Source organism: Vombatus ursinus, unplaced genomic scaffold, assembly GCF_900497805.2.
Source record: "Vombatus ursinus unplaced genomic scaffold, bare-nosed wombat genome assembly UNPS02009205.1, whole genome shotgun sequence".
Lineage (NCBI taxonomy): Eukaryota > Metazoa > Chordata > Mammalia > Diprotodontia > Vombatidae > Vombatus > Vombatus ursinus.
The window spans coordinates 11,975,106-12,001,851 of record NW_020948983.1 but is presented as its reverse complement, the minus strand read 5'-3'; the positions used below and the strand labels follow the sequence as shown (position 1 = coordinate 12,001,851).

Here is a 26,746-nt window from a genome sequence, read left to right as displayed (position 1 = left end):
CACACACACACACACACACACACACACACACACACCCCTAAGGCCTGGTCTAATTACTGTCAGGAAGAGGAAAAAAGATACATGCATGCACAGATGAAAGTTTGTGATAACTTACCAGCTGAGCCATCAAATCCAGACACAAAAGCACGCCTGCAGTCACAGGGGGCAATATACTCACTCTGAAAAATAAGAGGCCACTAATTAAAGAGCACGGCCACACATGGGCAACACATAAAAAAAATCAATTTAATCTTTATTGCACATCATCTATAGGCTCCACACTATGCTAGAAACCATGAGGATGCCCTTCCCCCACCCCCCCCAAAAAAATAACGTGTGTGTATAAAAGGTCCCTGCCCTTGAAACAGATTAAAACCTAGTTGAGGAGATAAACAGAGCAGAGACCAAAAAGAGAATACCAGACAATACAGGTATGCCCCAGTTGAGTTGCCCCAGGCAACAAAACATCAAGACCTAGATGCCATGACAATGGCCTAGATATAATACTTCCTTTGGCCAAAAGACACAAACCTAATGGCCAGTGGAAAATGCCAGCTAGCACCTGAGTCCCACCGGCATTAACTTCCCTGGGATACAGTCTGCTTACTCTGTGTATATAAGCATAAACATTAAGTCTTTGGAATTTTCAACCCTCTGTAATACTGTTTCACCTAAAATCTCTTTCCCCAGAACGAATCAATGACATCAAGTAAAGTATGCTAACAAAATAATTGATTTTACATAGCAGCTTATGTCCTATAAAGACCTCTATACTATAAATATTATTTCAAAATATGGTTATGAGGTTAACAGGTTAACTATCGTTCTCATTTTATAGATGGAAAAACTGAAAAAAGTCAAGATATACCCAAGATCACACAGAAGGAAGGGAGGGAGGATTTATTAATGGTTTGTGCTGTACTAAGTGCTTTACAAATATTATTTCATTTAATCCTCACAACCCTTAGAGATAGGTGTTAATATTTTAATATTCAATATTTTACAGCTGGGGAAATTGAGTCAGGTAATGGTTCGGTGAGAGTTAGGATTCAAATTCAGATCTCGGTACACCACAACTGCTCTCATTGAGGGCTAAATATCCTTAAGACCTAAACCTCTATCTCCTTCCTTAGGGAGGACCAATTAGGCCAAAAGACAGAACTGATGAAGAATTGGTGTTTCCTCACCATACGGAGATCCACATTCATCTTTTGCCTCCCAGTGTCATTTAAACATGTCATATTTCTGAAAGCAAGGTCAGGAACTTTTTAAAATTTAGCTTCAAGGATTCTTTAATGTAAGTCTTTTCGTAAAGACTTGCAAGTTTGCTGCTCTTGACCTCCAAAGTAGCCCCACCAATTTCCCTCATGGATTCTGATTTTGCCTAAAGGAAACAATTTTACTGAATGTTGTTTTTGGCTTGGTTTTTTTTACAGTATTTTTTCCAATTACATGTAAAGACAATTTTTAACATTCTTTCTTTATAAAATTTTGAGTTCCAAATTTTCTCCCTCTCTCCTTACCTCCCCTCTCCCTAAGACAGTAAGCAATTTGATATAGTATATACACACAATCATATAAAACATATTTCCATTATTAGTCATGTTGTGAAAAAAGAAACAGTTTGCAAAAAAAAATTACAGTTTGCAAAATAAAAAACAAAAAACAAAAAAATAAAAATAGTGCTTCAATCTGCATTAAGACTCTATCAGTTCTTTCTCTGGATGCAGATGGCATTTTACATCATGAGTCCCTTGAAATTGTCTTGGATCATTGTATTGCTGAGAAGAACTAGGTCAATCATTGTTGATCATGGCACAGCATGACTCTGGAGTGCATCAGTGGGATAGATTAGGTACACAGGACACAATGGTGTACCTAATCTATCCCACTGATGCACCACATTTCTTAACCACAATTCTTCCTTTGCATTTTTTTTTGTTAATTCCCTTGATATTCTTGACCTTTTGTTCTTCCAGATGAATTTTGTTATTTCTTCTAGCTCCATAAAATAATTTTTCAGTAGTTTGATTGGTATGGCACTAAGTAAGTAAATTAACTTATACAGAATTGTTATTTTATTATATTGGCTCAGTCTACCTCTGAACAATTGATATTTTTACTTTATTTGTGTGAAAAGTGTTTTGTAATTGTGTTCATGTAGTTCCTGGGCTTGTATTGACAGGTAGATTCCCAAGTATTTTATATTATCTACAGTTATTTTATTTTTTTTATTTTGGAGGCAATGGGGGTTCAGTGACTTGCCCAGAGTCACACAGCTAGGTAGTAAGTATCTGAGGTCAGATTTGAACTCAGGTACTTCTGACTCCAAGGCCAGTGCTCTATCCATTGTACTACCTAGCTACTCTAATCTAGTTATTTTAAAAGGAATTTCTCTCTCTCTTGCTGCTGGGCTTTGTAAGTAATATATAGAAATGCTGATGATTTATGTGGATTTATTTTATATCATGCAACTCTGCTACAATTGTTAGTTATTTCAAGTAGTTTTTTAGTTGATTCCCTAGGATTCTCTAAGTATACCATCATATCATCTGCAAAGGATGATAGTTTTGTTTCCTCACTGCCTATTCTAATTTTTTCAATTCCTTTTTCTTCTCATTGCTAAAGTTAACATGTCTAGTGCAATATTGAATAATACTGGTGATAATGGGCATCCTTGTTTCACCCCTGATCTTATTGTGAAGGCTTCTAGTTTATCCCCATTACAGATAATACTTGCTGACGGTTTTAGAGATACTACTTATTATTTTAAGGAAAGCTCCATTTATTCCTATGCTCTATTTTAATAGGAATGGGTGTTATATTTTATCAAAAGCCTTTTCTACATCTATTGAGATAATCATATAATTTCTGTTGATTTTGTTATTGATACAGTCAATTATGCTGATAGTTTTCCTAATACCAAACCAGCCCTGTATTCCTGGTATATATCCCACCTGGTCATAGTGTATGATCCTGGTGATATCCTGCTGTGATCTCCTTGCTAATATTTTATTTAAAACTTCTGCACCAATATTCATTAGGGAAATTGGTCTATAGTTTTCTTTCTCTGTTTTGGCTCCTCCTGGTTTAGGTATCAGCACCATATTTGTCATAAAAGGAATTTAGCAGGACTCCTTCTTCACCTACTTTCCCAAATACTTTATATAGTATTAGAAGTAACTGTTCTTTAAGTATTTTGTCGAATTCACTTACAAATCCATCTGGCCTTAGAGAATTTTTTTAGGGAGTTTATTGATGGCTTGTTCAATTTATTTTTCTAAAATGGGGTTAAGTACTCTATTTCCTCTTCTGTTAATCTGGGCAATTTATATTTTTGCAAATATGTATCCATTTCACTTAGATTGGCATATTTATTGGCATGCATTTGGGCAAAATAGTTCCTAATTTCCTCCTCATTGATAACGAATTCACCCTTTTCATTTTTGATACTGATAATTTGGTTTTCTTTCTTTTTTCAAATCAAATTAATCAATAGTTTATTTTATTGGGGTTTTTTTCATAAAACTAGCTAATTTTATTAGATCAATGGTTTTCTTACTTTCAATTTTATTAATCTCTCCAATGATTTTCAGGATTTACAATTCGGTGTTTAATTCAAGATTTTTAATTTGTTGATCTTCTAGTTCCTTTTTAGTTATGAATATTGTTTTTGTTGCTGTTGTTTCAATTCTTCTAACATTTATTATCCACCTACTATGTGCAAGGTCCTATGCTGGAGACTACAAGCAGAAATTATTTCCCCAACAAGGTTTCAACAACTGCATCTTCCTCAAAACAAGTGAAGCAGTCCCTCCAGCTTAAAAATATTGGACTTACAAATGATCCACACATACAAAGAGTTCCCTTCTCTCTTGGTGCCTGGGCAGACCAGTGTTGGGGGGGCAGGGGGAACAAAGTTGGAGCTTTGAAAGAACATGTCAGCTCAGAAGTAGAATAAGCAAAGAAACTGAAAAATATGACTGCTTATAGGAGAAAATGACTTGACAGTCAGACTCCCAGTTTGCATGCATTTTCACTGACCATCCCCCCCCCCCCTTCATCTCTGCCTCCTGGCTTCCTTGTCTTTTTTGAAGACCCAGCTAAAATCCAACCTTCTACAGGAAGCCTTTCCCAATCTCTATTAATTCTAGTGTCTTTGCTGATCATTTTCATTTTTTCCAACATATAGTTTATTTGTACACAGTTGCTTATCCATATTTGACTGTGAGCTCCTTGAGAACAGAAACTGCCTCAGCTTGTATGCCCAACACTTAGCTGTGTGGAACACAGAAGGCACCTAATGAATGTTTATTGACTGACTAGCTACATCTCCTCCCCCAAAAAGATATTCCCACATAGAAGGATGTTTCTCACTTTGCCTGCCGTAGGGGAAGATGATTGTTAATTGTAAGCCCTTCTAAGTGCACTAGTGTCAGACAAAAGCCCCCAGAAAGTGAAGATTCCCACAAATCTCCTCTTCGGGGCCCAGCTGTTTCTCTACTCCCCTCCCCTGCAATGTTAACTTCATTTTGATTTGGTTTTTCTAATAGGCAATTTTTAACTGCCTAAAGTTTCATCAATTAGAAATACTTGTGGCTTAACGAGTCTACTCTTTTAAAAACACAAATGCCTTCTTCTTCCAGAATGCTTACCAGACCATTAAGCAAACTGTATGAACTAGCTAAATTATAGGATCATACAGATGGAAGGAACCTCAGGGACAATATAGTCCATGTGTTTTTATCCTAGGGTCTGTAGCGAGATTTCAGTCGGTCCAGGAACCAAGGAAAGGGAAGGGAGAGAAGGGAATAAGCATTTACATAGTGCCTACTACATACCAGGCACTGTGCTAAGTGCTTTACAAATATTACCTTATTGGATGGGGGGGTTGAAGATTACATCTTTAATTCAATGTATTCAATAAATTGAATTCAATAGAATTAGTTTCTTTTTTCTTTCTTTTTTTTTTGCATTTAAAAACACTATTCTGAGAAGGGGTCCATAGGCTTCACCAGCATGTCAAAAGGGCCAGCAAAAAAGGTTAAGAAGCCCTGATCTAGCATGGTTTCCTCATTTTACAAATAAGGGAACAGTCTGATAGAGTTTAAGTGACTTGCCCAAGACCACTGGGATGTCACTGTTTCTGTGAAAACTATTCTGAAAGTTCCAAACAACTTTAAAAGAAGCTTTTGGAACACAATCTCATTATGACATAGTTGTGAATTTGGATCTGATGTTCTATATTAAGACCCTGTGACATAAGAGCTGGGATTGAGAACTAAGTCTCCTGACTTCAAATGTGGTGCCCTCTCCACTGGCCCCCACTCCAAACCTCAAGCTGGAGGAGCAGGAAGGAAGTGACAGGTGTTATCTGTAGAGTGGGGTCCTCAGAATACTTTGCAACAGGTCAGGTTCAGTGAAATATATTCTAGCAGGAGACTTAAGACAGCATCAAGGCACTAAGAGGTAGGAGCGATCTGGAAAGTGAGGTGGGAGAAGGCCATAGACAAATTCATCCATTTCAAAATACTTCTGGCATGAGCTAACCCAAAGCCCCCCCTAAACTGAAGAGGGACATCTTCCCTTATTCCTCACTCCCCCAGTACGTGGCCTCCTCAGACTCTCAGCATTCTATCTCTGCTAACATAACCAACTACATAGATTTTTGTTGCTGTCTTGTGAACCTAACCATCATGTGTAACATTGTTTCCATGAGAAACTAGTCTTAAATTGCAACAGCTTTGAAAGAGGTTTTTGGAATACAACTTATCAGCAAATTACAAAGGGTTTGCATTGCATGGTTGTGAGTTTGGATTTGATCTTCTGTTTTAAAACCTCTGACATAAAAACAAATCCCCCAATGTTTTATAGTTGTCCTCAAAAGGCTTTTAGCTTTTCAGGGAATTAAAGAGGATAAGCAACCTGATCAGAGTCAAGATGTCTTCCCCTCAGCGATGTGGGTTCCTTTAAAAATGCCTCCTCTCCTCAAAGCAATTCTGGGTGAATGAAGATGAAGGGGGTCTGCCCAAGTCTCCACACTAGACATAATAATCATAAGAGGCAAGATATATGCTGCTCTAGAGGGAGGAGGAATTAGAAGTGCGTGGATGTATGCTTGGCCTTAGTGCAAAGTCTGAAGCAAGGATATCCAGACATGACCTAAGTGTGTGGTGGGACAATGAGACCCTACCTTCTGAGGCTGGCTATTACTCCCACTTCCTTACTGACAGCACAAGGTGACACAGGAAAATTCGTAGGCCAAATCTTCCTAGCACTTAGAAGGTTAGAGATACTCAATTAGTATTACCATCCAAGAACCTGCTTTTGTTTCACGATCCCATAGGCAGTCTGGTGAAGCCTATGGACCCCTTCTCATAATAATGTTTATTGCTGAGCATAGCACACAGGCATATGCCTGTAATCCTGGGGAGGTAGAGGATGGTGGATTATTTGAATTTGGAAATTCTGAGCTACAGTAGGACTAAAGATGATATTGGGAGTCTACATCAACTACATACTGAAATGGTGATTCCTCTAGAAGCAGGGGACTACCAGGCTAAGAAGCAGTGAACCAAGTGAAAAAAAAAAAAGAAAGTTCAAGTTTCCTTACCAATCAGCATTGGGTGGATAGAGCACCAGAGCTGGAGTCAGGAGAACCTGAGTTCAAATCTGGCCTCAGACACATGATACTTACTAGCTGTGTGACCCTGGACAAGTCACTTAACCCCAATTGCCTCACCCCCCCAAAAAAAAATCAGCATTGGGATAAGTGGCCACAGCTCTTCCAGCCTGAGTAATAGGCAGACTCGGTATTGTTTGTATACATTTGTAATTGAAGGAAATAGTAAATTTCAGTTAGAGGTTGGTAAAAATAAAATACGTATTTTTTTTCCCCCATCCACAGTCACAGACTCCCTGAACTCATCAGGGTCCATGGAATCCTTGGTCTCCTAAGAAATCAAAGGTGATCACATGGATAGGTACATCCTTTCCCTCTAGTCTTCCACATCAGATCAAAGCCAAAAATCTTGGTTCACGGCCCAGTTCAAGTCTGCCACCTCCCCCACCAGTCATCTCCCTAATGCTCTAGCCCATACTATTTTACCTCCTCGGTGCTTCTAAAACTCTTACAGTCTGTGGTACTTGTTCCTTTCTCCCTATAGAATAAAAGCTCCTTAAGGGCAGAGATGTTTAGTTTTTTTAGTCTTTATATCCCCAGTGCCTTCCGCACAGCAGGTACTTAATAAATTCTTGTTTAAAGGTTTAAAATTTCAGCATTTACCATAGCCTGACCTGAAGTACTAGCATGTAACAGCTTCACATGAAGGCACTGGGTGACATGATGCTGAAGATCCTCAGGAGCTGGAAGGCTCCATAATTCCATGTGTGTTTGTTACTGAGCCATCCTAGACTTCAAGCTCATGAGCAACGGGGTTAGAGCATGTATTTCGTAAAATCATTACCAACAAGCACTGAAGCAGTGTGACGTAATGGATGAGGAGGAACTAGGAGTTTAGGATTCTACCTGGGCTCTGACACTCACAAAGCTGTGTGACTGAATACATCATTTTACCACTCTAGGCTTTGTCTTTCTCTTTTGTAAGATGATGTTACTGTGCTAGATTTGGTTCTCAAACTTCTTGGCTTCAGGACCTCTTTATATTTTTTGTTTTGTTCTTTTTTGGCTAGGCAATAGGTTAAATGACTTGCCCAGGGTCACACAGCTAATAAGTGTCAAGTGTCTGAGGCCACATTTGAATTCAGGTCGTCCTGACTCCAGGCTCTATCCACTGCACCACCTAGCTGCCCCAAGGACCTCTTTACATTCTTAAAAGATATTGAAGACCCTTCCTCCCCAAAGAGATTTGGTTTATGTGCGTTACATCTACCAATATTTAGTATATTAGAAATTAAAACATTTTAGTATTATCACAAAAAATTTTTCCCTCATAGACCCCCTAAAAAAGTCTTGGGGATTCTCCCTCAAGGGATCCCTGGACTACATTTTGAGAACTGCTGGGCTAGATAATAGCTAGGATCTCTTCCAGCTCGAAGACTCGATGATTTTGTAAGTAAATGCTATTACTATGTGCTCACTGTGATACAAATATGAGTTTAACATAGTCTATGCCCTCACAGAGCTTACAATCTAAGAAGTCAAGACACAAACCTATGAAGCATTAACAATATAAGGCAGAATATGCTAAATGCCGTGTGTGTGTGTGTGTGTGTGTGTGTGTGTGTGTGTGTCTAAGTGTCTACGTGTCTGTGTTTTGTCCTTCATTCTTCAAAAGGACAAAGACATCAGGAAAATGATGCCCTGACTTGCAGATTAATTGGATTAGAGTGAGGGAGGGCGTGCAAAGTCATCAGTCTTACTTTCTCCTCCAGAGCCATCTGAGTCCAGTGGCAAGAAACAGACATAGATCAGGACAACTGCAGATGGCCCAGCTAAGTGCCAAATAACAGGTAGACCATTAAATGCCATAAGAATTCAGAAGGGAGAGGTTACTTCCAACTTGGCTACCAAAACTATGAACTCCAGTCCATTCAATTCAACAGGCATTTATCAAGTACTTACATGGTAACAGAGATCAAGCTAGGTATTAAGTATACAAAAAGAAGTCAAACAATCCCTGCCCTCAAAATGCTTATGTTCTATTGAATGCTAATGAGATTTGAACTGGATTTTGAGAAGGAGTTTCCCCTTTACAAGTAGTAAATAGCAGAGTGCCAGGCACATAGAAGGCACTTATTGATTGACTGATTAACATGTAAAAAAATTTTTAGGGGCAGCAAGCAAGAGAGAGCACATGCCAGGGGAAAGGAAGGGCACAAATGAAGGCAGGAATGCAAGAGAGATTCTTAGGGAATGGCTAAGTAGTCAGTTCACTCAGGCTGGAGCTTAAGGTATGTGAAGAGGATTAGTAGAAGATAAGGCTTAAAATGTAAGATTACAGAATCTAGCACTGGAAGGGCCTTAGAATAGCAGGCAGAATACAAAACTCAGGTCCTCCTCAATCCAAATCCAAAGCTTTTGCTACTCTGCCAGGATGGATGCTTCTTACAAACTGATGCCAGACTGCAAAGGGGTATGAATGTCAGGCCACAGAGTGTGTAGGGGATAGAGAGGTGTGGGATAAGAATAGTGCATTATGAAAATATGTTTAATAGGAATGTATATGTAGAGCCTACATCAGATTGCCCATCTTCTTGGGGAGGCAGGGAAGGAGGGAAGAGGAAAAAATTGAAAACTCAAAAGCTTATGGGACTGGGGCAGCTAGGTGGCAGTGGATAAAGCTCAGGCCTTGGAGTCAGGAGGACTCAAGTTCAAATTCAACCTCAGACACTTGACACTAGCTGTGTGACCCTGGGCAGGTCACTTAACCCTGACTACCTCACCAAAATGCAAAAAAAAAAAAAAAGCTTATAGAAGTGAATGTTGAAAACTAAAAATTAATTAATTAATTAAAAAAAAAGAAGAAGAAGAATAGTGCATTAGCAAGATTCCGCTGGCAAAGCTATGAAGGTTGGAACATGGAAAGACCAGAAACAAACAAACCAGTTAGGAGACTACTGCATTGGTCTGGACAAGAGGTAATAAAGTCCCGAACATGGTAGGTAGGAAGGGTACTAACACACCTGCAGACACTCAGTGAAGACTTTCTGAATGAAGGTAGGACACTCTACATCTGGCACAGCCTCCCCTGATTCCAGTTGCAAACCCACTTGGTCAAACATGAACTTCGGTGCTTTTTTTTTCTAGATTGAAGTGACTGTAGCTCTCCTACTACAGAGTCAGGATAGCAGTGGCAGCCCCAAGAAGCAGCCTGTCAAAAGCCAGCACAGATGTGGGACTGAGGATCCTGGAAAAAATCTGGTTCTGGTTTTCTTTTCTTTTCTGGGAGAAAATTAAAAAAAAAAAACTATCACTGACAGGGCCAAAAAGCCCTGCTTTTCAGAATTATTGAAGATGGAGCAAGACCCTGAGGACTGTAGTCAGTCCAAAACACCAAGAGGGGTCCTTAGGGCAGGGAAATAGAGTAATTGGAAAAATTCCTTGCAGGGCAGTAATAACAAGGTCTTGGCCTTAAGCACTCCCTTCCCAAGTAAGGAGGTCCCCCAAGCACCAGAGCTAGTCCTAAATATGATACAAAAGAGATAGACAGGGTGGCCTCTTGCCTAAGGAGCTGCCTCCTCCTCCTCAGGTCATTAACACCACAGCCAGATGAAGACAGTCATTCAGCCACAGAGACAACCCAAGCCAGACCACCAGGGCGCCACGCCCATGTATAATTAGGCAGTCACATTAATCATTTCTGGAAAGACTCCAGGCAGGGAAGGGTGTGTGGGTGTTTTATTTGTGTTACAGAAAATACACAAAGGACAGAATTCCAGATTGCTTCTCCCCCTTCCATCTCCCTAAGGAAAATTTCCATCAGCCAGGAGGCTACCCAGGAAAACAAGCCAAAGTGACTTTTTGCCTTAGCCTCCTTCTGAAAGAAGTAAGTCTTAACAGCTCATAGGTCCAATGATTCCCCCAAGTACTTTCAGCCCCAGAAAACATACTCATAGGATTCCTTATATGAGGGAGCCTCCCTTTCACGAATGGGCTAAGATCAAGGCTTCATGTGCAGTTTCAGATAGCCAAGCTAGGGCAACAGGAACAATTGTTTAGAAGGTTTTTTAAAAAGAATACCAGTAGGGGCAGCTAGGTGGTGCAGTGGATAGAGCACCAGCCCTGGAGTCAGGAGGACCTGAGTTCAAATCTGGCCTCAGACACTTGACACTTACTAGCTGTGTGACCCTGGGCAAGTCACTTAACCCTGATTGCCTTGCAAAAAAAAAAAAAAAAAAGAATACCAGTGCATCAAGAAGGCAGGAGTAAGAACTTCAGTTAAGCCTAGATAAACAAAGACTGTGACAAATGTAACCAACTGTCACAGTTGAGCCACTGTGACCCCCTCACACCCTCTATCTACAGAATACACATTTAAGAATGGTGCCAGAAACACCCAATGCTTTGGATGGAAGCTCAAAGGAGTCAGTTTTCCTTTTTGTAAAATAAGAGACTTGGGCTAGATGATCTCTACTGCAGTCTACAATCCCCCATCCCTACTATAAAACACCTCTCCAAACACTGTCCCCAAATATAAAGTTGGAGGCAAAGGGGAGAGGATGGCTATTGGCTGAAAGCAATCATCATCTGTCCCCTTGGGGAACTCCTTCTGAGAAAATTAAGCCTCACCAAAAGAGATGAAGCACTGGAGAGAACAATGAAAAACCATTTTCACGACTGCAAAAGAAATTGGCCTCAGAACAGCACCCAAGCCCATCAAATATCAAGATGACCTTGGCTTTGGTACGAGAACATCCCCTGCTAGCAAATACACAGACTGGATTCAACATGAGGCAAAAGAAAACCTCAGAAGGAACCTCCACCTCATCTACAACCAAAAACCTTCAGCCCTCATTCAAGGAAAACTCCCAGACAGATCTTCCTGTGTGATTAACTGCAATTATGATTTGTTTGAAATCTTCCAGAAAAATGACTAGTTTCCAAAGGAAGCAGAGATGATCCTAGGTCACTAACAAGGAACTCGGGGATAGTATCAAGTCACCAAGTCAGAAGAGATCGTCGGTTCAAGGTGGCAGGGGACAATGGCAGAAACTCAGGCTGATTATCAAGAGAATGAGATTGAGGCCCATCACTCAGCCCACCGACACAACACAGCTGTACTCAATCCAGTCCCAAAGTGGACAAACAGAAAATGAAACACACCACCAGCAGCTGAAGGAAGGAATCAATATTTAATAAGCCAGTGCCACAGGACACGAAATCTAAGCCTCAGGAACAAGGACTTCAACAGCCAGAAGGAAAACCAGAAGACAACCAGCCGAGGCCCCATAAGTAAATCACTTAACCTAGCTTGGTCTTGGTTTCCTTAACATCTCTACTTGGATCCCCAGCACTTAGCAGAGTGCACTGCACATAGCGCTTGATAAAAGCTTTTTCATTTACTTATTCATTCACCTGTAAAATGAAAGGGTTAGATTACAGCAATAATATCTAACTCAAATAGAAACAGGAGCCACCAATCCATACAAAAGGATCCTTGCAAGACACATATTGACTTGGGTTTAAAATGTAATGTTATCCATGCTTTATTGTATTTGTATTTTGTAAAATACATTTCAATTACATGTTGATCTGGTTCAGGCCCACTTGGGAGTGTTGCAGGCCACATGCAGCCCAAAGGCCCAGGGTTTAATACCTTTGGAATAGGGAACCTTCAAGGTCACTTGCAGCTCTAAACGTATGATCACATGGAATGAAGGCAGAGTGTAGCCTCTACACTGTGAACAACCTCTTCCCATACCCATTTCACCAGCCTTCAATCCTCGACAGTCAAACACCAACAGTGGTGACAACAGTCCTCCTCTTTGGATTGAATTCAGTTCCAAAGTCAGATTCACCTTATGCATAGCTCAAATCAATCAGCATTCCTTCCATTTCTCGTACCAAATTACATCCATACTCCTTAGTCTGACGTGCAATGTCTTCTACAGTCTGATCCCATCTACTTGGCAGTGGGACTCCATCATTCAATTAAGGATTGGGTCAGATTACAGAGGGCGCTTGATAAATGTTTGTTGAATCAATGAGTGATGTCCTCTCAATTATATCCCAAGAATCTATGATAGATTTCTAGTCTTATATCCCCTACTAATCCCCACCCCACACTCAAGACTCCCGCCAAAATTGAAAATTGATTGATTCCCTGAAATAGTCTCTGTGCTTTTTCCTCCTTTGATAATTTTAGTCATGCCCACTAGTTTCAACTGGAGTACACCAACTGGGAGAGTAACTGTAAGGCCGACTTAACTATAACACCTACTAGAAAGTTTCCCCAAACTGATATTTCTCCCTCTATATACCTTCTATGATCCTTCCTCAGTGCCATTCCCAGGTCATTGTCACATTTTCCCCTTGTCTTGGAGTTACCCATTTATCTTTTCTCATCCACTCCCCTCACCACCACCATCACCGTCACCACCAGTGCATTGTAAATGCTTTGAAGGAATGGACCACTTTTTATTCAGTTTTTACATTTATATGTCCCTTGGCATGTGAAGATAATAATCATTTAATAGTTATTGAATAAATAAGTTTCAACTGTTAGATCCAGTAAGCATTTCTTCCACCTTCCCTTTAGCTCACCACACAGTGCAGAAAAACCTGAGATATCAGTGTCTCCTTTCCCAAGTCAAGGGACTCAAGTTTGCCCTCTTTAAGTCACTCTTTAAAAGGAAAGGCCATTTGGCATCCCATAGTGAAAAAGAAGGTGCAGTGGAGAGCCACACTCATACTAAAGAACCTCAGAGTTGGAAAAGAATTCAGTGACCATCTAGTCCAACCCATATCTGAAAAAAAATCCCTCAAGAAAAAGGCATCCACTCTGACGTACCACCTCATTCCTGTCAGAAATGACAAATGCTGGAAGGGATGAGGGATAAATAGATACATTAATGAACTACTGGTAGAACAGTGCACTGGTCTGACCACTCTGGAGAACAATCTGGAATTATACCCAAAGGGCTATAAAACTATGCATACCCTTTGACCCAGCAATGCCATTACTAGGTCTGTATCCCAAAAAAAAATCAAAGAAAAAGGAAAACTACCTATTTGCACAAAAATACTTATAGCTGTTCTTTTTGTGGTGGCAAAGAATTGGAAGTTGAGGGGATGCTCATCAATTGGGGAATGGCTGAACAAGTTGTGATATATGATTGTGATGGAGTACTAACAAGCCATAAGAAATGATGAGGGGGTGGTTTCAGAAAAACATGGCAAGACCTATATGAACTGATGCAAAGTGAAGTGAAAAGAACCAGGAGATCATTGTGCACAGTAACAGCAATGTTGTGATGATGATTAACTGTGAAAGGCTTGGCTGCTCTGGTCAATACAATGATTCACGACAATTCCAAAGGACTCATGATGAAAAAATACTATCCCCCCTCCAGAGAGAAAACTGATGATCCAAGTGCAAACTGAAGTATAATTTTCTCATTTTGTTTTTGCTTTTTTAAAAAATATGACTAATGTAGAAATATGTTTTGCATTATTTCACATGTATAATTGATATCATATTGCTTGCCTTCTCAGTGGGGGGGAGGGGTGAATAGGAGGAAGAGAATTTGAAACTCAAAATTTAAAAAGAAAAGAATGTTAAAAATAAATATTAAAAAAAAAAGAAAAAGAAATAGTCATCCAGCCTTTGGTTGAAGACCTCCAGTGATGGGTAATCCAGTACTTCCTAAGGCAGCCCATTGTATTTTGGGATGTATTTTGGGAATATTTTATTATTACTTTTTTTTTTATGAGGGCAGGAAGGGAGGGTATAGCCAGCCCCCTTTGAAGATGCCAGTGCTTCAACAACACCCGCAGGCAAGTAAGCTATATTTACTGGTCCTATGACTATTGCTGGGGCCCCATTAATTAAAAATGCTAACTAGACCACTATTAACTCACATGAGGTACTTAAGGCTGGCATTCAAGATTCTCTAAAATATGGTTTCAATCTACGTTTCTACTCTTATCTCTATTATTCCTCTTCACATGTATCATATACTACAGCCAAACTGAATGACCTCCACCTCTTCCTGAAATTGCCCCATGCTGTTCAAACTCTGTGCATTTGCTCAGGCCCCTCTCAGTCTGGAATGCCCTTCCCACACAGCTGCCTTGTGAAGTCCTGCCCAACCACTGAGGATCATTTCAAATACAAGTTCAGGAAGCTTCTCCCAAGCCCCTCATAAGAAGCAATCTTTGTCTCCTCTAACTTGCATTATTCATACCTCTTTGATGCCCTTCTCCCACTTGCCTGGCACTATAACAATCTGTATTATTTGCCACACCTCCTCTATCATATTGCAAGCTCACTGAGGGCTGGAACCATCTTTACCTATCTTTATACTCACTTATCCCCTAAAGCACACAGATATTCTAAATGTCTTACTATAACACCTCAGAGTTATGTTGACTGAATTGGAGCCATATCAGTCTTTTCATAAATCTGTATTCTCAATTTCCCATAGAGGCCGCACATGCCTCCTCAAAGGCAAAAGGTGGGCCTCTTCTGCCTTTTACATCGCGCCTTCTCAACACTCCACCACAAAGCAAACTCTAAGAAGCTGCCCAAGACTAACTAATTATGGAGTGTGATTTTAGGGTCAAAAAGAAAAAATACATCTCTCCCTCTTCCTGAAGTCTGAACATACTTTGCTAGTAATTACAAACTTAGGGAAAGGACTTAAGTACCTCCAGGGATAGAGGAGAAGACACAATGCCTGAAATTCACATTCAGAGAGATGTGAGAGAGAGAGAGTATAGAAAGAGAACTCAGATACCTATAAGGGAACCTAGCCTTATTAACTAATAAGCAGGGCTTTCCCTGTGAACAAGTCAATTCAACTCATCTCAATAAATTTCTCTAATTTTACAGTGACTATCTTAGTCTGATTCAAAACAATAGGAACAGGAAGGGTAGCATGGTGTCATATACAATTATGTTGGCAACAGCAGACCACAAGTTCAAATTTCGACATTTACACTTACTCACCCAGGTGATCAACAAGAAGTCACATAACCTTTATAGAGCCTCAATTTCCCTATATCTAAAATGGGGATAATCTAATATAATAAAAATGACAATTCTACCTAAGCTAATTTACTTATTCAGTGCCATACCAATCAAACTACCAAAAAATTATTTTAAAGAGCTAGAAAAAATAATAACAAGATTCATTTGAACTAACAAAAGGTCCAGAATATCAAGGGAACTAATGAAAAGAAATGCAGGGGAAGGTGGCCTAGCTGTTCCAGATCTTAAATTGTATTATAAAGCATCAATCATAAAAACTACTTGGTACTGGCTAAGAAATAGAGTGGTAGATCAGTGGAATAGGTTAGGTATGCAAGACACAGTATTCAATGACTATAATAATCTACTATTTGATAAACCCAACAACCCCAGCTTCTGGGATAAGAACTCACTATTGGACTAAAACTGCTGGGAAAACTAGAAAAGAGAATAGCAGAAACTAGGCATAGAACAAAATCTCACACCATATCCAAAATAAAGTCAAAATGGGTTCATGATTTAGATATAAAGGCTGATACTATAAGCAAACTGGGAGAGCAAGGAATACTTTACCTGTCAGATTTATGGAGAACAAAATTCATGACCAAACAGGAGATAGAGAACATTACAAAGAAATGCAAAATGGTTCATTTTGATTACATTAAATTGAAAAGTTTTTGCACAAACAAAGCCAATGCAACCAAGATTAGGATGGAAGTAGAAAACTGGGAAAGAATTTTTACAACCAGTGTCTCTGATAAGGGCCTCATATATATAAATATATATATAGAATTAGTTCAGCCTATATATATGGCACCCTTTTGTGAGGTGGCATTTGCACACATCCTTGTACTATTGGTGGTTGTTGTTCTTTTTAATGTGTGTGCCTCTGGCATTTCTAGCTAGACTGTGAGCTCCTGGAGGGCTGAAACTCTTAAATTTTGTTTGGATACAGAACTAGGTATAATTCTGATTACTACATGGATGCATTTTACATTGTTGGCTGATTCAACATGACCATGGGCAAAACTATATATAGGGAATTAAATATATAGAGAGAATTAAGTCAAATTTATAATACAAGTCATTCCTCAATTGATAAATGGTCAAAGGATATGAACAGGCAGTTCTCAGATGAAGAAATTAAAGCCATCTATAATCATATGAAAAAATGCTCTAAATCACTATTGATTAGAGAAATGCAAATCAAAATAACTCTGAGGTATCACATCACACCTATCAGATTGGCCAGCATGACAAAACAGGAAAATGATAAATGTTGGAGATGGGAAAATTAGAACACTAATGCATTGTTGGTGGACTTGTGAACTGATCCAACCATTTTGGAGAGCAATTTGGAACTATGCCCAAAGGGTTTATGTGCATATACCCTTTGACCCCACAATAGCATTACTAGGCCTATATCCCAAAGAGAACATAAAAATGGGAAAAGGACCCACATGTATAAAAATATTTATAGCTGTTTTTTTGTGGTGGCCAAGTATTCGAAATTCAGAGGATGCCCATCAATTGGGGAATGGCTGAATAAGCTATGGTATATGAATGTAATGGAATACTATTGTGCTATAAGAAACGATGAGCAGGTGAACTTCAGAAAAACCTGGAAAGACTTATATGGACTGATGCTGAGTGAAGGGGGCAGAACTGGGAGAATGTTGTACACAGTAACAGCCACATTATGTGATGACTAACATTGATAGACTTCGCCCTTCTCAGCAATGTAAAGATCTAAGACATCTCCAAAGGCCTGTAAGTGCTGTATAATTATATTTCGTTATTTACTGTCTACTGCTTTCAAGGAACTGAGTGAGGTGCTGGGGATATAACAAAGAAGACAAAACACTTTCTGCCCTCAAAGAACTTACATCTTACTAGAAAACTGGATTTGACAGGTACAAGGCATAGACTACCTTAAGAGAGGGAAAGAGTGACAAATATGAATATTTGGGGATCCTGAATTCTTGCCAAATCTCACAGTTTTGCCCATGGTCATCTTGAATCAGCCAAAAATGTAAAATGCATCCATGTAGTAATCAGAATTATACCCAGTTCTGTATCCAAACAAAATTTAAGGATTTCAGCCCTCCAGGAGCTCACAGTCTAGCTAGAAATGCCAGAAGCACACACATTAAAAAGAACAACAACCACCAATAGCACCAGGAAGTACGCAAATGCCACCTCACAAAAGGGTGCCAGTAGTCAAAAGGAAGCCCAATTGGACCTTCACGTATTTATTGGGCATAAATTGTGATACGAGGTACTTTGCTGGGGTCCAGGTAACGATGATTATATTAAGGATATATAGAAGGTACTCTGGCAGAGCTCACAAATGGAGGACCCACATCCCATCATATAGGCTGAAAAGGCAAAAGGAGTTCTGCCATTAGCCAAATTCCACCCTGTACCTGGTGAGCATCACCCGATGGGATTATGTAAGCTTGGATTGGTTCGGTCACATACTCAGTGTTCTTCATGGCCTGTCTCAACTGCCGCAACAATTCAGAAGTCACCTTTGGAACCATTCTGTTGTCTGGAAGAACATAAGACAGGACATTTCAAAACCAGACTGTCCCATATACACCCATGACTCATTTTGAATAAGCCCTAATGAGAACTAGCATCACAAACTCAGCCCCTTCTCTCTCTCTCTCTCTCTCTCTCTCTCTCTCTCTCTCTCTCTATATATATATATATACACATAAATACATATCTTACCATGTATTTTCCCCCATGTGCCCTACCTTCTTTGACATACCAACTGTGAATAGGACCTAGAATCACCTCAACCAGTCAGAAGGATATCTAGTAAGTAACATATGAGAAGAAAAGTTTAATCTGTAATAGTCATTTTAATACTGTCCAACTGTAAGCTATTCCTTTGGACTAGAGAATCAGGAGACCTGGGTTCTGCTCCCAACTGCCACTAACTAGCTGTGTGACCCTGGGTAAGTTATCTTACCTTCCCTGGACTTCAACTTTCCTCATTAATGAAATGAGGGTATCAAACCAGATGAACTGTAAGACTAAAATTCTATGATTTTAGAATGTATATAAAAAGTAGTTACATTTAACTCTGCTGTGGATTAAAGAGGGTCAGCTAAGAATGTCGAAATTCTAAATGGGACACTTCATTCAACAAATATTTATTGGACACCTCCTATGTACAGGTCACTGAACAAAGCACAAGAGTGGAAACAAATTTAAATAAGATATGATCCCTCAGGAGCTTACAGACTGTTAAAGGGGTTAGCCACCAAAAAGAAAATTGACATGAAACAGGTGATAGTGAACGAAAGACAAACAATGTACTATACAAGCTCATTGGAAGAAAAGATTGGCTGAGGACAGGATCAAAGAAAGCTACACAGAAGTGGTAACAGAGCTGGGCCTTAAGGACTGGTATGATTTTAACAGAGATTAGGGGGTGGGGGAGGGGCAACATTCCATGGGAAGGAAACTGTGAGCAAAAGCCCCTCTCTCTCTCCTCCAGGACACCGTCTCCTCTCTGGGTTGTCCCAACACTGTTCTCATCCATATATCACCCACTAACAGTGGGAATGCTCCAACTGCCCTGAACCTGCTTCCCTTCTCTCTTTCTCTCTACAATGGTCTCATCAGCTGCTATGGGCTTGTAATCTCTACGCAGATATTTCCCAGATCTACACATCTCTCTAGTCTCTCTCCCAAACTCAAGCCCCACTTTATCAACTACCTAGTGGACGTTTCAAACCAGTGTCTTATGGGAATTTCAAACCTAACTTGTCTAAAACAAAGCTCATTTACTTTACCCCCAAACCCACTCCTCTAGCAGACTTCCCCACTTCTGTTGAGGGGGCCCATCCTTTTAGAGTCCAGGTTAACTATCTCATTATCATTCTCAACTGCTCACTTTCCTTCACCTCACATTCAGTCAATTGCCAGATCTTATCATTTCCACCTTCCAAACTATTCTTGGATCTGTCTCCTCTCCACGCACACAGTCACCACCCTAGGCCAGGTCCTCATCATCTCTCACCTGGACCTTAACTGGTCTTCCTGCCTCACGTCTCTTCCCCACTAGAAGTCATCCTCCCCACACTTGCCAAAATGATTTCTTTTCCTTCCTCACTCAAACCCCAGTGGCTCCCTATTGCATCTTAGAACACATATGAACCTCTTGGGCATTTTAAAATCCTTTATTCCTTTCTCTCCAGGTTACACTCCTTGCCCTTGCAGCCCCTCCCTCTGATTGGCTAGTTCCTCTTAGAACCGCCATTTTAAGACATCCAGGGCCATCTCCAGGCATCCTGATCTATATCTTGCCACTGGACCCAGATGGCAAGAGTAAGGGTGGTGACTTTGCACAGCCCTCCCTCATTTAAATCTAATTCACTTGCAAATCATGGCATCACCTTGCTGATGTCATGGTCCTCTTCCAGAATGAAGGACAAACGACAACCACCACCATCTGAGGGAGGACGCTCAGGCCATCCTTTAAGTCTCTTTAATGCCTCTCCAGGCTGCCCTCTTGATTCTTACCCCTCCTCCCCCATTTCCAATTTCCTTTTATGTGTTTATCTCCCCACATTAGAAAGTAAGCTCCCAGAGGTCAGGGGCCATCTTTCTTTCTGCTTGTATTTGTACATCCAGGGCTTAGCACAAAGTCTAAAACATAGTAAGGGCCAGGGGCAGCTAGGTGCTCTAATAGAATACTGGGTAACAGTCAGGAAGACCAGAGCTTAAATCCAACCTCAGACACTTACTAAGTGTGTGACCCTGGGCAACTCATTTACCCTGCTTGCCTCAGTTTTCCTCATGTGTAAAATTGGCATAATAAAAGCACCTACCTCACAGGGTTGCTGTGAAGATCAAATGAGACAATAATTGTAATGTGCTTAGCACAGTGCCGGGCACATAGCAAGAACTATATATATGTGAGCTATTATTATATAAATGCAAGATGACCTGGCTCTTCACTGTCTGGTTCCTAACTACTTTTCCAACTAAGGCTACTACTCCCCTTCATGCATTTAACATTACAGTTAAACTGTCCTTACAGTTCTTCATACACCCACTCCATTTCCCATCTCAATGCCTTTACACTGACCATCTTCCATACCCAAAATGTATTTCTTCCTCATCTCTATCTCAAATCCTTATTTCCCTCAAGATTCAGCTCATACACCACCAAATGTATCAAGGGTTCTTAACCTCTTTTTGTGTCATGGGGCCCTTCTGGCAATCTGGTGAAACCTAGGGATCACTTCTCAGAATAAAGTTTATTTGTTTAATTCATAATTGAAAGAAATGTTAAATTTCAGTTAGAGGTAAGTAAAAATAAAGATGTCGATTTTTTTCCCATGCAAATCCATGAACCACCTGATATCATCTGGTATCTATTTTGTATACACTTATATGTCATAGTTCAGTCATTCCAGTCACATCTGACCCATTGTGACCTCATTTGGGGTTTTCTTGACAAAGATACTGGAGTGGTTTGCCATTTCCTTCTCCAACTCATTTTAAAGATAAGGAAACGAAACTGACGTAAACAGGGTTAAGTGACTTGCCCAGGGTCACAAAGCTAGTACATGTCTGAGGCCACATCTGAACTCTGGAAGATTAGTCTTCTTGACTTCAGGCCTATCCACTTTGACACCTGGCTGCCCATATATTTATATATGTACATGTTACTTCACCCAAGAGAACATAAACTAAGCTCCCCAAGGATAAGAACTGTCTCTTCAGTCTGTGTTTCTGCATTCCCAAGGCATAACACAGTGGTAATATACAGAAGGGCTTAATACAGATCAAATGATTGAAAGGTTAGGGTCAAAGAAAAGAAAACTCATGGTGTGTTCAGGAATACAAAGTAGTCCAGTTTGGTTTCAGTGTATCCTACAAGGAAGGGAGTAGTAGAGATAAAGGTAGGGTGGAGCCTACCAGGTGCCTTGGATACTGTTTCTGAGGCGGAGCACCTTTGTACAGTTGGGCCAGAAGGAAAGAAAGGAGGCTTCTGGTTACATAGAAGAGTGAGTCACCCTATCTCTTTCATTCTGGTCATTTCCAATATCAGCTAAAAATTACCCTCTGCCTGCCTGGGAAAAGACACCATCAGAAAACCAGAACTCTGTATCTAAGATCTTTTCAGAGCAAAGAGAGCAAGGTAGAGGCAAACTCCTACATGAAGGAGAAGAACCATGTTCCTATGACAGAACCTACCCTTACTACACTCATTAATTATTACTATCTGTCCACATTCCCAATGAGATTTCTTAAGGTTCCTGAGGTTATTCTAAGAGGCAAGACAAAAGTACATAAGACAGGGGGCAGCTAGGTGGTGCAATGGATAGAGTTTCAGCCTTGATGAGTCAGGAGGATCTAAGTTCAAATCCAACCTCAGACACTTGACATGCACTAGCTATGTAATCCTGAGCAAACCACTTAACCACAATTGCCTCACCAAAAAGAAAAGAAAAAAAGTGCATAAGTGGAGGACAAACCCAATATCAAAAAGCTAAGTTCATAGGACTCAGTTAACCATTTAGGGCATGCCATAGAAGAAGACCTTTTGAAAAATCACATTACATCCATCAAGTTTGCTTGTAAATGGGATTCCCAAACTTTCCAACCTCACCTCAGCTGTGCATTTTATAGCAAGAGAAATGTAGGAAGCACCAGCTGGGATTTGCCCCTGGAGCAGCAGAAAGGATGGCAGGTTACTTAGACCCTAAGGGCTGGAAACCCTTTCAGGTGCACAGAAAACAAGTGAATCAACAGCAGCCTCTCCTGCACCACTTTAATAGCTTAAAAAAAAAAAAAGTAGCAGTGGATTCCCTTTCCCAAGTCCCCATCTCTGGAAGGCAAAAATTACTGGACTGAGAATAAAACTGGAGAACCTGGCCAAGTCAGTTGGGCATCAGTTTCCACCTCTATAAAATGAAGAAATTGGAACAGTTGAGTCAAGGGTCCTTTCCATTCCTAACAGTCTATCTCACCACTCTTTGCTGTCTAGGTTTTTCATATGTCTGTTTTTGAGGGAGCAAAGATCTGAGTTCAAAACCAGTCTCAAATACTTACTAGCTGTGTGACTCTGGGCAAGTTGACCTCCGCTTGTCTCAGTTTCCTCACCTGCAAAATAGAGATACCTCTCAGAGCTGTTGTGAAAATCAAATGAGATAATATTTATAAAGCATTTAGCAAAATTCCAGAACACAGTAGGCACTTAAATGCTTGTTTCCTTCCTTCCTATCCTTCTTTTATTATATATATATTCACATCTTCCCCCCACCCCAAATGGGGGAAAATTACACTAGATGTATTTAAGTTTGGGGTTTTTTTAAGGAACCAAATGAGATTGCAATTGCAGCCCTAAATCTTCTCAAGTGAATGATCTCTAAGGTTCCTTTCACTCAAAAACTCCATAATTCTAAATCCTTTTGAGTTTTAAAGGAACAATGTTTTATTGAACCAAAGGAGACACAATGGACCATTATAGCACACGAGAAAAACACTGCTTTAGACAGAATTAAAATGCAATCACACGCACTTATCATGAAGCTGGGCTTCGGGAGTCAAGACCCTTGAATTATAACAAGGCTCTAAAATAAGACACTAAAATAGCCATCACAAAGCCCAAGCTTTATACTCATAAGGAGCTCCTCAGGTCCTCACTTAAAACAGATGTACTCTTCATTTAAATATGAGTCCAACAAACCTGCTTATCTGGTTTTCCTATCAGTAGTCATTTAAAATAGTATGAAGACTGTTAAAAGCAGTGTTTGTGACAATAGAAGTAACAGTGAAAGAAGAGACAAAAAAATTTGTAAGCAAACATAAGATTTCCCAAAGGATGGAAATCTGGGGCCATTTAGTTTAGGGGCAAATGACCCTGAGAAATTTCAAAAGATATTGAAGGCAGTCCCTCAAAAAGATATCTAGAGAAAGTCCTCACGGAATAATAAGATTGTTATCTTTTTTATTTTTCAGAAAGTCCAAAATGTTACACACTGCCCCCCCCACTTCCCTACCCACCTTACCTCCATCTATATATATGTATCACAGAATATTTCTATGGAGTATACAGAAGACGCATTGCTCACTTCACAATTCTAAAATGATCATTGGGTTCTGGTTTTCTAAAGTAATCAAAACAGCACTGTTTGAAGTCCACTAGTTTTCCTTCATTACTTTGTATTTTTTCTTTTTTTTTTAATCAGACAATTTCCAAATCCCCTAAGTTTCCTTTGGAATACAGGATACAGTTACCTATTTCTCCATCTTCTCCATCTCTACATCTATTTCATCTACTTCTCCATCTTCCCCCCCCCCAAAAAATTTTTTTTTTGTTAACCCCAGGCAATTGTCCATGGAGTCAACAGCCAACTTTTTTAAATTCCCTGGATTGCCATCAAAAAGGCAATTCTCCTTTCCAAGGTCCTTCTTTATCAATATAACCAGAAACCTGAGAGGAGGTCTATACCAGATTTACATTTAGAATGATTACCTGATTTTCCTTGGATATCAGTCCCTCTACCGCAGATTCAACTGTCCTTATTCCTCTCTGCAGAAAGATCTGAAGACTTTTGCCCAGGAAAGAGAAATGACAGACTTGGCAGACTTTGACCACAACAAGCAAGGCAAACTTTAGTCAGTGTCAGCACCGGTCTGAGCTGGAGAAAGTCTTCCCCGAGTCAGGAAAAATTCCTCCTTCGGATATCAATCTGTGATTGGATAAATGGATCCATGAGATCATATTTGAAGGAAATTGCTCTAGAGATTGATTGCAAGTTTCTTCACATGTCAAATAAATGTAAGGGGGAAACAACTTCACATTATTACAGTTTGAACTTTTGCCCTGTAAGAGTCACACAATCTTGGAAATGGCAAGAAGCTCAGAGAAATCGAGTCCAACCCTCTTATTGAACCTGCAGCCCACAATGGTTAAGTGACTTATCTAACTAATGTAACACAGTATGGAGCGACAAAGTTAAAACTAGAATCGATTGTCTACATTCCTTTCCATTGTTACCATACTGCCTTCCCAATACTTGGGAAACTCAGTGCCTACATGGATCATAACAGAAGTCTCATGAGAAAAAAAAAACTCATCTGTTATGCTAAACTGGATGAGTCGCCAAATACACAGTCTTTGCATAATAACTGATTTATAAACCTTTTTTAAAATTTCACTTTTTTTGCTGCCACAGGAGAGGACCTGGGTTAAAACCAGCTTCCTGCTTAGGCTGACCAGTCTGGGCCTGTTTCTTCATCTGTAAAATAAAGGGATTAGATTCTCCAGCTCCAAAGTCCCTTCTTTGTTTCTGTCAAGATCCCTTTGACCTCTTATAAACAACCCACAGGCCACAACATAGAGTTGGCAAGACAGCCTTCATGTATCCTAGCTGGATCAACCAACCTCATTATTCAGGAGGCAGATTAGCCCATCTCCGATTTAGGTAGGCCTTTTGCTTTTCTGCCTTTAGAAGCTGTAACTCAATCCTCTACTCTTTCATTGTGTCTTAAGCAGCTCTAATCCAAAAAAAAAAAAAAACCCTCCCCTTGAGGACACAAACTCTTTACCAATAAAAAGTTAAAGGATTATTATCTGTGTTAACCTTTAACACCATCCCTCCCCATATAAATTGAGCTGGACTAAGGTGGAGGAGCCCCCACAGCATCCTCTTCAGAGAATACTATCAGGCGTTGAAAAACTAAAAGCCTTGAAAGGTCTCATGGCACTATGTACAGCATTAAACTACAAATCAAAACAGGGTTCTAAACTGCGATCTACTACTACTCACTTAGACCACAGGCAAGTGATTTCATCATTCTAGAGCTCAATTTCCCCATCTGTAAAATGAAGAGATTAGACATCTGACTTTCGAGAGCGCTAACATTCTCCGCTTTACCTATAAAAGCTATTACAGACTGATTTTCAGGCAAGTGTTTTTAATTGCCTGGGTTTGAACTACTGGAGTGGGAAGAGCACTGGATTTGAGGAGTCGGGGTTTTCGGATTGTAGTCGATGCTCTGTCATTGTGTGTGACCCTGAGCAAGTCATTTCACCAATGTGAGTTTCAATTTCCCCGTCTGTAAAGTGACGGGGTTACACTAGACAATTTCTAAGTTTTCTTCCAGTTCTAAGATTCTGTTCGAATAAATTTGATTCGACCGAAGGATTAGCACTCCCCAGGAAGAGGGAAGGGAGGCGCCCCGCATGAAACTACTATAGTGTTCCTTGTCCTCATCCCCCATTCCTACCTAACTTACACCAAAGTAAAGGGTGCAGCACTTCCTACTCCCCACTGGTCAGGTGTGTCTGGCCCAAGACTAGCCTGTCCTCCCTTATCCCAATTCCACCGTAGATTTGATTGCACAGAGCCTGCCCCTGGAAGCCCGGCCGTTCTAAGCACCAAAAGGCCTCCCTGGGAAATGGACCGCACGCTTGCAGGCAGAACAAGGCCGGAGTTGTATGCGCTGCACTTCCACCTCTGTCCTGCTGCACTCGCTTCTCTCCCTGGCCCCGACCTCGCTGCACCGCAACCCCCTGATGCTCCAACGTGGCCCGGGCTGGCGGACTCCGGATTCCACAGCTCCTCTCGCTCAGCTCACCTCTCCACTTGCCCCGGCCGGCTTTCCGGAGGAGGCGGCCATGCAGCAGTGACGCGCCACAGCCCACGTCAGGGAAGCGCAGACCAGCTGATCGTAACTCGACCAGAGAGGAAGGAACGCTGAGACGGAGCCCCGTTTGCAAGCCCTGGCCACGCCCCCTCCGTCTGTGACGTCACGCAAACCTTAGCCTCTTGCGGTCTTCCGCCTTACCCCGAAATTGCCCCTCAAAGCCTAGATCCGGGACTTAACGTAGAGCCGGCCTAGAACTTGTCCTCTGTAGTTGGCCATCTGCTGGTTTTACAGTAGTATGAATAGGGTCTTAACCCTCTTTTTAAAAAGAAGAGGAGGAAGAAAGAAAGAACCCTCTTAGATCCTGAGTGCATGTCCTACTTCCCGCGCAGCAATCAGGAAAAAAGAAGGGACACAAAAGGCTAGGCGGTTATTCCTTCTCAATTACCTCCTGTTTGAAAAGCAAGAGA

At 40.6% G+C, this 26,746-nt stretch overlaps 1 protein-coding gene across 3 annotated transcripts in view; it reads right to left on the bottom strand.

Annotated features, from left to right (window-relative positions):
* Window positions 1-26,376, bottom strand: part of XPNPEP1 (X-prolyl aminopeptidase 1) — a 61,082-nt gene extending 34,706 nt beyond the window's left edge. Inside the window, exons 1-5 of one of the 3 annotated variants that reach the window (XM_027851672.1) lie at window positions 26,268-26,376; window positions 24,160-24,376; window positions 22,734-22,784; window positions 18,080-18,204; window positions 116-179 (exon numbers count right to left, since the gene is read on the bottom strand). In XM_027851672.1, coding sequence (XP_027707473.1) covers window positions 116-179; window positions 18,080-18,196 — 181 coding nt within the window. In that variant the 5' untranslated portion in view covers window positions 18,197-18,204; window positions 22,734-22,784; window positions 24,160-24,376; window positions 26,268-26,376. Of the gene's footprint in view, window positions 1-115; window positions 180-18,079; window positions 18,205-18,602; window positions 18,609-22,733; window positions 22,785-24,159; window positions 24,377-25,456; window positions 25,575-26,267 lie in introns of those variants that run through there. The other 2 variants (XM_027851673.1, XM_027851674.1) reach the window with 2 other exon arrangements.
* Between the last annotated feature and the right edge of the window lie 370 nt (window positions 26,377-26,746).